Source organism: Dendrobates tinctorius, unplaced genomic scaffold (assembly GCF_039654945.1).
Source record: "Dendrobates tinctorius isolate UK_male_01 unplaced genomic scaffold, ASM3965494v1 ptg000028l, whole genome shotgun sequence".
Lineage (NCBI taxonomy): Eukaryota > Metazoa > Chordata > Amphibia > Anura > Dendrobatidae > Dendrobates > Dendrobates tinctorius.
In genome coordinates, this window is record NW_027361696.1 from 11,467,580 (window position 1) to 11,479,376 (window position 11,797).

Below are 11,797 nucleotides of genomic sequence, written 5' to 3' on the forward strand. Positions count from 1 at the left end.
TCTATCGTGAAGTATGTCATGCGCTTCCATGACAAGATGCAGACCTTGAGCAGATGGTGCATAACAACCTAGCGCAAGCCCAGGCTGACCAGAAGCACTGGTATGACCAAAACGCCCAGGAGCGGACCTACCAGGTGGGTCAGAAGGTGTGGGTGCTGGTCCCCGTACCAAAAGACAAGCTTCAGGTCACCTGGGAAGGCCCATACGTCATACATCAACAGCTCAACCCAGTCACCTACGTGGCCACTCTTGACCACGCTCGGGATAGGCGGAAGGCCTTCCACGACAATATAATGAAAGCTCATCAAGTATGTGGAGCCTGCGTTCTACCGATCTGCAACCCGGGATGGGAGGAAGACCCCCTCCTAGGCATGCTGGCACAAGCGAAGGCCAGCGGGTCCATAGAGGATGTGTAGGTAAGCGCCTTGCTATCCGCACACCAGCGGTTGCAGTTGCGAGCCACACTAGAATCCTTCCGGGTAGTGTTTACCAACATGCCTGGAAGAACTGAGGTAGCGGTCCACGAAGTGGACACCGGGAATCGTGCCCCAATCCAGCGGACATCCTATCAGATCTCGGACGAGGTACAGCACGTCATGCGCCCGGAGATTGATGAGATGTTACAGTTGGGGGTGATTAAGCGGTCCAAAAGCACATGGACTTGACCTGTATTCCTGGTGCCAAAGGACCGGACCACCCGGTTCTGTGTGGATTACAGGGGGCTCAACGCCATAACAGCCTCCGATGTGCACCCAATGCCAAGCATCGAGGATCTGCTTGAGTAGTTAGCTGGTGCGCTATCTATCCATTATGGATCTGAGCCGGGGATATTGGAAGATTCCCCTGAGCCCAGAGGCACAGGAGGAGTCCGCCTTTATCACCTCCTTCGAACTGTATGAGTCCATGGTCATTCCATTTGGCATGAAGAATGCCCCGGCCACATTCCAGCAGATGGTCAACCACCTGTTCCAGGGACTGGAGACGTGCACGGTGCGTACCTGGATGACATTGCCATCTTCAGTTCCACCTCGAGCATCTGCAGCAGGTGATCGGGAGCACCCACCAAGCAGGCTTCACCATCAAACCCGTAAAGTGCCAGATGGGCATGAGCGAGGTCCACTACCTGGAGCACTGGATAGACGGGGGTATTATGAGGCCAGAGCCTGGGAAAGTGGACGCTATCGCGTCATGGCCCACCCCCAGGACCAAGAAGCAGGTGATGTCCTTTTTGGGTACTATAGGCACTTATCCTAGGTGTAGTACCCTGACCTGAGCGTAAGGAGGGCGCCAGAGAGTTGCAAGTTTCTAACTGTAACCTGGAAAGAAAAAGTTGTGGGTGAAAACCCTGATAACTGAGATAATTACTTTTAGGGTTTTCACTGGCTGTAAGCCATAATCCTCAACATTATCAGAAATAAACACTTGAAGTTGATCACTCTGTTTGTAATGACTGTATATAATACAGTTGTGGCCAAAAGTATTGACACCCCTGCAATTCTGTCAGATAATACTCAGTTTCTTCCTCAAAATGATTGCAAACACAAATTCTTTGGTATTATTATCTTCATTTAATTTGTCTTAAATGAAAAAACACAAAAAGAATTGTCCTAAAGCCAAATTGGATATAATTCCACACCAAACATAAAAAAGAGGGTGGACAAAAGTATTGGCACTGTTCAAAAAATCATGTGATGCTTCTCTAATTTGTGTAATTAACAGCACCTGTAACTTACCTGTGGCACCTAACAGGTGTTGGCAATAACTAAATCACACTTGCAGCCAGTTGACATGGATTAAAGTTGACTCAACCTCTGTCCTGTGTCCTTGTGTGTACCACATTGAGCATGGAGAAAAGAAAGAAGACCAAAGAACTGTCTGAGGACTTGAGAAACCAAATTGTGAGGAAGCATGAGCAATCTCAAGGCTACAAGTCCATCTCCAAAGACCTGAATGTTCCTGTGTCTACCGTACGCAGTGTCATCAAGAAGTTTAAAGCCCATGGCACTGTGGGTAACCTCCCTAGATGTGGACGGAAAAGAAAAATTGACAAGAGATTTCAACGCAAGATTGTGCGGATGTTGGATAAAGAACCTCGACTAACATCCAAACAAGTCAAGCTGCCCTGCAGTCCGAGGGTACAGCAGTGTTAACCCGTACTATCCGTCGGCGTCTGAATGAAAAGGGACTGTATGGTAGGAGACCCAGGAAGACCCCACTTCTTACCCCGAGACATAAAAAAGCCAGGCTGGAGTTTGCCAAAACTTACCTGAAAAAGCCTAAAACGTTTTGGAAGAATGTTCTCTGGTCAGATGAGACAAAAGTAGAGCTTTTTGGGCAAAGGCAACAACATAGAGTTTACAGGAGAAAAAAAGAGGCATTCAAAGAAAAGAACACGGTCCCTACAGTCAAACATGGCGGAGGTTCCCTGATGTTTTGCGGTTGCTTTGCTGCCTCTGGCACAGGACTGCTTGACCGTGTGCATGGCATTATGAAGTCTGAAGACTACCAACAAATTTTGCAGCATAATGTAGGGCCCAGTGTGAGAAAGCTGGGTCTCCCTCAGAGGTCATGGGTCTTCCAGCAGGACAATGACCCAAAACACACTTCAAAAAGCACTAGAAAGTGGTTTGAGAGAAAGCACTGGAGACTTCTAAGGTGGCCAGCAATGAGTCCAGACCTGAATCCCATAGAACACCTGTGGAGAGATCTAAAAATGGATGTTTGGAGAAGGCACCCTTCAAATATCAGGGGTTGGTCGCAGTTATTTTGGCTAAAGGTTGTGCAACCAAGTATTAGGCTGAGGGTGCCAATACTTTTGTCTGGCCCATTTTTGGAGTTTTGTGTGAAATGATCAATGTTTTGCTTTTTGCTTCATTCTCTTTTGTGTTTTTTCATTTAAGACAAATTAAATGAAGATAATAATAACAAAGAATTTGTGTTTGCAATCATTTTCAGGAAGAAACTGAGTATTATCTGACAGAATTGCAGGGCTGTCAATACTTTTGGCCACAACTGTATATATGATTCACTTTTTGTATTGAAGAACTGAAATAAATTAACTTTTTGATGATATTTTGGGAGAAGCACCTGTATTAGGACCTGACAGGGCAGAGGAGCCAGTAGCATTTGTGGCCCCTTAGGTAGGGAGAGCGCTGTGTAGGTCATTAGTCAAACATCTTGGGGGTTGACGTGCATTTGTCAGCCTCCCCACTGATCCAGTCTTCTGACCCTGCAGGTTTGAGGTAATGAGCAGCTGTTGGCAGTGGGAGGTGCCGCTGAGACCATGCTTTACAGATGTGATGAAGCTGCTGCAGAACGGCCAGGACCAGGCAGATGGATGGACCCCCTTGACACCCAGGAACACGCTCAGCTGGAGGGAGTATGTGTCTGTTGCTGGAATCCCTGTATGATGCTTTAGTCAGGCTGGAGCCATTGGTGAAGGAGGGGTGAGGGCTTTGGCGCCATTTCCCCACGCCCACCTGTAGGATGTATATACCGAACTGAGGTGATTAATCCTTTACCTGTAAATCTATTTATGGTGAAAAATAAAGATGTTAAAAATGTGGCAGCTTTGATAGTGGAGAAGCAGATGAGACAAGCGGCGGCACGTGGTACAGGACAAATGCTGTTTATTGTATACTAGGCCTGATGCTTTGTCATCGGGAGGGCGGTAATGTCACGATGGGGGCAGGCTTTGCAGCGTTGAGAATCTCCTCCCCCTCCCCGTGTGCTGACCCACCTATCTACTCTCTCTTTCCCCATGTGCTGACTTCTCCCGTCTGTGTTCTCTTTTTTTACCTGTCTACCCCATGTGCTGTCCCCCTTGTCTGCTGTCTCTATCCTTCCTGTGCCGTGCTCTCTCCTCATGTGCTGTCCTGTTTGAGCTGTCTCCCCCCTGTGCTCTCTCACCCCTGTGTCTGACCGTGTACAGAACATACCACAGCTCCTGGGCAGGGGAGGAAGCAAAAGACAATACTGACATTACAGCAGGAGATCGCAGAGGATGTATTTTGTGAGGTAAAATATTGTTTAAAAACAGTCAGTGAAATATTTTACCTCAAAAAATGAATCCTCTGTGATCCCCTGTCAGTATTGTCTTTTGCTTGCTCCCATGCCCAGGAGATGTGCTATGCTCCGTACATGGTCAGACACAGACAATTTTTAAAATGAACTTTCGTTCGTGGGAAACCCCTTTAATGTAACCGGCTTCCTCTGCCTGTAGACACGTCGTGCATCTGCCGCCAGGGTCAGCCGAATGATTCGCTGTGCCTGCACAGAATTCGCGCAGGCGCAGTGTGACGGTGTTCCGCTGGTGGTACCGCGCAATAGGTTGGTGCCAGCAGCAGTTTCCATATTGAGACACCCATCACTTGGGTGTCCCAATATGGAAGTTGGTGAACTTCCTCCACTTGGAATTCTGGGATACGGTGACATCTGGACAGAACAGGAAATGAAAACATTACAAGGCAATTACATAAATAGATGAGTAACCCGCACCCTAGAAATTCTGTACAGGAACCCATCACAAGGCTGGACACTGCTGGCACACAGGGCCATAGGGAAGACAGGGGCCGGTGCCTGAGACCTATGTATAATCAGCAAGATAGTTAGTCTCCACCACAGCAACATCCCCCCAATGATGACATTGTAACAACTCTGCTGGCATCACTACATGGCCTCCCATTCCCCACTCACCAGCTTGCTCACTGCTCTAGGCCATGCTGTGAATCCTGTTTGCTGCCAGCTTCTTGCCTTGTCTCCTGTCTGCTGTGTTCATGGTTCCTGACTGTGTGTATAGGGGGGCAGCACCTGAACTCTCTGCTTCTTGTGGAGTCAGGGTGCACCTGGCTAATGTGTCCCTGACCAATTACCTAGAGTCCTCTACTATTTAGGGCTGCCCCACCCACTGAACCTTGCCTGAGCAATGTCTAAACTCAGTTAATATCTTGCTACTGAGCCTGCCAGGTCCTCTCCTGTGTATCTTCTTCTCTGGAGGTTTTTCCACTTGCCTTGCTTGGTACTCTCTGTCTGCCCTCCAAGAGGCAGAATATCCTGGTCTCTGTACTTAGCATAGTACTTCTCTGTCCACACTCCAGGAGGCGGAATATCCTGGTCCTGGTGCCATTACTCCTTATCTTGTCTTGGTCCAGCCTTGCTTTGTATCTGTCTCCTTAGTCCTATACCTTGTCTCACACCTTTGCCTTGTCTGAACTCTGTCCTACCTCTGTCTGTCAGTCTTCTTGTCTGTGGTTCCTTTCCCTGCTGTGTCTTTCCTGATGTCCTCCCTGTCTGCTTGTGCTCCGTACTCTAGCGGTTCCGCTCTATTCTGCCTGTGCTCCGCTTCTTCTGCTGCAGTACCTCTTGCTGCAGCTTCTCTCCACAGACCTTGTGGTTCAGCTTTGCTCCGCTGCTGCAGAACCTCTTGCTGCAGCTTCTCTCCACAGACGTTGTGGTTCAGCTTTGCTCCGCTCCTGCTGCTGCAGAACCTCTTGCTGCACTCCTGCGGCTCTGCCTACTCCGCACTCCTGCGGCTCCGTCTACTCCGCACTCCTGCACCTCCTGTGTGAACAGGTCCAAACCTGTTCCTTCATATTCCACTCCTTCTTGCCTGTATCCGTACCTGCATCTCTTGTGTGAACAGGTCCAAAACCTGTTCCTTCATATACCACTCCTGCCTGCCATGTGTCTCTTCTGTGCCAGCCTGCCCTGTGTCTCTCCTGTGCCAGCCTGCCCTGTGTCTCTCCTGTGTCAGCCTGCCCTGTGTCTCAAGCCGTGCTAGCCTGTCCTGTGTCTCAGCCATGCCTGCCTGGGTACCAGCCGTGCTTGCCGTGCCTACCTGTCAGTCGCACCTGTCCAAGTGCCTTGTCCCGAGTGGGATCAGCAGCCACAGCCAGACACCACCCTGGAGTGGCACCTGGCAGCTACCTGCCGCACAAGCCTGACCTCACCATCAGAGGCTCCAGCGAAGACCAAGGTAGCGGTCATAGACACGCCCCTTCCAGGGTAGTCTGGTTTGTGGCATAGTGGGGCCACAACCCCCTGGCTCGCGCCAACCTGCCAAGGCGTGAGCGTGACAGACATCTACATCTCCCAATGATGACATCACCTTCCCCCAAATGTTGACATCATCTTCCCTCCGTAATGACATCTCCATTCCCCCATGATGACATCTTCATCCCCCAAAGATGACATCACCTTCCCTCCATAATGATATTTCCATCTCTCCGTATGATGACATCTCCATTCCTCCATAATGATTTTTCCATCTCCTCAAGGAGGATTTCATCTTCCCTCCATAATATTTCCATCTCCCCAATGATGACATCATCTTCCCTCCATAATATTTCCATCCCCCAATGATGACACCACCTTCCTTCCATAATGATATTTCCATCCCCCCAATATCACATTCCCTCCATAATTACATCTCCATCTCCCCCAAAATGATGACATCACCTTCCCTCCATAATATTTCCATCTCTGTCCCCCCAAAGATGACATAACCATCCCTCCATAATATTTCCATCTCCACCCCAATTATGACATCGCTTTCCCCCTAATTATGACATTTCCTTCCTTCTAATGATGACATCACTTTCCCTCCATAATGATATTTCCATCCCCCAATGATGCCATCTCCATCCCCCCAATGATGACATCACCTTCCATCCATAATGACATCTTCATCCCCCAAATTATGACATCTACATCCCCCAATGATGACAATAAGTTACTCCATAATGACATCACCATCTCCCCAATGATAACATCACCTTCCCTCCATAATAATTTCATCCTCCAATGATGACATCTCCCTCCCCAATGATGACATCCCCTTCCTCCCCAATGATATCCCCATCCCCAATGATGATATCCCCCAAAGACAACATCACCTTCCCTCCATAATGATATTTCCATCTCACTGTATGATGACATCACCTTGCCTCCATATTTCCATCTCCCCCAATGATGACATCACCTTCCCTCCATATTGATATTTCCAACCCCAATGACGATATCACCTTCCCTGCATAATGACATCTCAATCTCCCCCCAAGGATGACATCTCCTTCCCTCCCTAATGACATTTTCATCTCCACCCCTCCAAATAAAGACATCTCCCGCAATGATGATATCTACATCCCTCCATATTTCCATCTCCACCACCTATGATGACATGACAGATTCCTTCCATGACATCTCCATCTCCCCTAAGTGATGACATTACCTTACCTCCATATTTCCACCCCCCAATGATGATGATATCTCCATGCCCCAATGACATCTCCAGACCCAAATGATGAGATCTCCACCCAAATAATATCAACTTCCCTCCATGACATCTCCATCTCCCTCTAATGATGACATCACTTTCCCTTCATATTGAGATTTCCATCCCCCAATTGTGACATCTCCATCCCCCCATTAATGTCATTTCCATCAACCCAATGGTGAAATCTCCATTCACCCAATAATGACATTACCTTCCCTCCATAATGACATCTCCCCAATGACGACATCAACTTCCCCCAATTATGAAATTTCCATCTTCCCCAAATGATGACATCTTCCTTCCTTTCAATGATGACATCACTTTCCCTCCAATGATATCACTTTCTCTCCATATTTCCATCCCTCAATGATGCCATCTCCATCCCCCCAATGATGACATCACCTTCCTCGATAATGGCATAACCATTTCCCCCAATGACATTCTTTCCTCCATATTTCCATCCCCTAATGAAGACATCCCCTTCCTCCCCAATGATGACATACCCACCCCAATGACAGCTCCTCCCCCAAAGATGACATCACCTTCCCACCGTAATGATATTTCCATCTCCCCCGTATGATGACATCTCCATTCCTCCATAATGATATTTCCATCTCCCCCCAATGAGGACATCACCTTCCCTCCATATTTCCATCTACCCCAATGATGACATCACCTTGCCTCCATAATGATATTTCCATCTGCCCTGTATGATGACAAATATCTTCATTCCTCCATAATGATATTTCCATCTCACCCCAATGATGTCATCACCTTCCCTCCATAATCACATCTCCACCCCCCAATGATGACATCACCTTTCCTCAATAATGACATCTCCATCCCCCAAATGATGACATCACCTTCCTCCAAAATGACATAACCATTTCTCCCAATGATGACATTCTTTCCTCCATAATATTTCCATCTAATGACATCCTCTTCCTCCCCAATGATGACTCCTCCCCCCAAAGATGGCATCATCTTCCCCCCAATTACGACATCTCTATCTCCATCCCCCATCTTCCCTCCATGATAGTTCCATCCCCCAATGATGACATCACCTACCCTCCATAATGACATCTCAATCTCCCCCCCAATAATGACATAAGCTTCCCTCCATAATAATAATAATAATCTTTATTTATATAGCGCCAACATATTCCGCAGCACTTTACATAATGATATTTCCATCTTCACCCCAATGATGACATCATCTTCCCTCCATAATATTTTCATCTCCATCCCCAATGAGATCACCTTCTATCCATAATGACATCTCCATCCCCTAATGACATCTCCTTCCTTCCATAATGACATCTCCATCTCCCCCAAATGATGACATCTCCCCCTAATGATGAAATCACCTTTCCTCCATGCTATTTCCATCCCCCCAATTATATCACCTTCCCTCCATAACCTTTTCCATCCCCCAATGATGACATCACCTTCCCTCCATAATGATATTTCCATCCCCCCAATGATATCACCTTCCCTCCATAATCACATCTCCATCTCCCTCAAATGATGATACCTTCCCCCAAGGATGATATCTCTTACCCACACCAAAGGATATTTCGATCTCCACCACTCAAATGATTACATCTCCCCCCAATGATGACATCTCCTTCCCTCCATAATGACATCTCCACCCCCAATGATGACATCACCTTCCCTCCATAATATTTCCATCCCCCAATGACATCTCCATCCCCCAAAATATCACCTCCCCACAATGATGACATCCCCTTTCCTCCATATTTCCATCTCAATCCCCCAATGATGACATCACCTTCCCTTCATAATATTTCCATCTCCACCCCCCAATGACATTACCTTCCCTCCATAATGACATCTCCATCTCCCCCAAATGATGACATCTTCTTCTCTCCATATTTCCATCTCCACCCTCCAAAGACATCACTTTCCCTCCATAATGATATTTCTATACCCCAATGATGCCATCTCCATCCCCCAATGGTGACATCACCTTCCCTCCATTATATTTCCATCCCCCAATGATGACATCACTTTCCCCTAATGATGACATCCCCTTCCTCCCCAATGATGATATCCCCATCCCCCAATGATGACATCCCCATCCCCCCAATATCTCCTACCCCAAAGATGACATCACCTTCCCTTCATAATGAAATTTCATTCCCGCAATGATGACATTACCTTCCATCCATAACGATATTTCCACCCCCCAACGATGATATCTCCATCCTCCCAATGACATTTCCCCTCTAAGGATGACATCTTCCCTCCATAATGACATCTCTATCTCCCCCAAATGATGACATCTTCCTTCCCTCCAATGATGACATCACTTTCCCTCCATATTGAGATTTCCATCCCCCAATTGTGACATCTCCATCCACCCAATGATGTCATCTCCATCACCCCAATGATGACATTGCCTTCCCTCCGTAATGACATCTCCATCCCCCAATGATGACATCATCTTCCTCCATAATATTTTCATCTCCATCCCCAATGAGATCACCTTCTATCCATAATGACATCTCCATCCCCTAATGACATCTCCTTCCTTCCATAATGACATCTCCATCTCCCCCAAATGATGACATCTCCCCCTAATGATGAAATCACCTTTCCTCCATGCTATTTCCATCCCCCCAATTATATCACCTTCCCTCCATAACCTTTTCCATCCCCCAATGATGACATCACCTTCCCTTCATAATGATATTTCCATCCCCCCAATGACTTCCTTCCATAATGACATCTCCATCTCCCTCAAATGATGATACCTTCCCCCAAGGATAATATCACTTACCCACACCAAAGGATATTTCGATCTCCACCACTCAAATGATTACATCTCCCCCCCATGATGACATCTCCTTCCCTCCATAATGACATCTTCACCCCCAATGATGACATCACCTTCCCTCCATAATATTTCCATTCCCCAATGACATCTCCATCCCCCAAAATATCACCTCCCCACAATGATGACATCCCCTTCCCTCCATATTTCCATCTCAATCCCCCAATGATGACATCACCTTCCCTTCATAATATTTCCATCTCCACCCCCCAATGACATTACCTTCCCTCCATAATGATATCTCCATGTCCCCCAAATGATGACATCTTCTTCTCCATATTTCCATCTCCACCCTCCAAAGACATCACTTTCCCTCCATAATGATATTTCTATACCCCAATGATGCCATCTCCATCCCCCAATGGTGACATCACCTTCCCTCCATTATATTTCCATCCCCCAATTATGACATCACTTTCCCCTAATGATGACATCCCCTTCCTCCCCAATGATGATATCCCCATCCCCCAATGATGACATCCCCATCCCCCCAATATCTCCTACCCCAAAGATGACATCACCTTCCCTTCATAATGAAATTTCATTCCCGCAATGATGACATTACCTTCCATCCATAACGATATTTCCACCCCCCAACGATGATATCTCCATCCTCCCAATGACATTTCCCCTCTAAGGATGACATCTTCCCTCCATAATGACATCTCCATCTCCCCCAAATGATGACATCTTCCTTCCCTCCAATGATGACATCACTTTCCCTCCATATTGAGATTTCCATCCCCCAATTGTGATATCTCCATCCACCCAATGATGCCATCTCCATCACCCCAATGATGACATTGCCTTCCCTCCGTAATGATATCTCCATCCCCCAATGATTACATCACCTTCCCTCAATAATGGCATCTCCATCCTCCCCAAATGATGCCATCTCCCCCCAATGATGACATCACCTTTCCCCCAATTATGACATCTCCATCTTTCCCAAATGATGACATCTTCCTTACTTCCAATGATGACATCACTTTCCCTCCATAATGATATTTCCATCCCTCAATGATGCTATCTCCATCCCCTCAATGATGACATCACCTTTAGAGATGAGCGCAAAAGTCGGGTCGAACGAAATCGGCCGACTATAGGGAAAAGTCGGAAGCCGACTGAAACACAAAACCCAATGCAAGTCAATGGTGAAGCAAAGTCGGCAGGGAGTGGAGGACAGTAAACACACCTACAGTGCCCATTTCAATGCCAAAAACATCAATTCTTATTACTGAAGCTTGTCAACCTTAATTTACATCATAATAATAGTTACGCATTGAAAACTGGGGGTTATTTGGCTAAAGTTGTGGGGGGTAGGGCTGACTCCAGGTTTTCGTGTGCCGTGGGCCAAAGAATGTCAGTGCGCCCCTTTAACACATACCACAACTCATGATGCTCCGATACGCCACAGAAATAAAGGTATAGTACAATGACAAATACTTCACTGCTTACATGACGTGACTGATCTATTTTAAATTGTACAATAGCTCAAAAACAGGACAGTATATTACTCCATACAGTGTTAGGGTCACCACATTGTGCGCCATACAGAATAATGAGCCCCATATATTTCTCCATACAGAATAATTGGTCACATATAATGTTCCATACAGTATATGATGAGCTCCACATAATGCTACAGTATATGATGGTCCCTATGG

General features: G+C 46.8%; 1 protein-coding gene across 1 annotated transcript in view; it reads left to right on the forward strand.

Annotated features, from left to right (window-relative positions):
• LOC141085082 (tyrosine-protein kinase STYK1-like) overlaps positions 1-3,563 on the forward strand; it is an 82,422-nt gene extending 78,859 nt beyond the window's left edge. Inside the window, exon 10 of the mRNA XM_073570124.1 lies at positions 3,236-3,563. Within this exon, the coding sequence (XP_073426225.1) occupies positions 3,236-3,410 (175 nt within the window). The 3' untranslated portion in view covers positions 3,411-3,563. The remainder of the gene's footprint in view (positions 1-3,235) is intronic.
• The last annotated feature ends 8,234 nt before the right edge of the window (positions 3,564-11,797 follow it).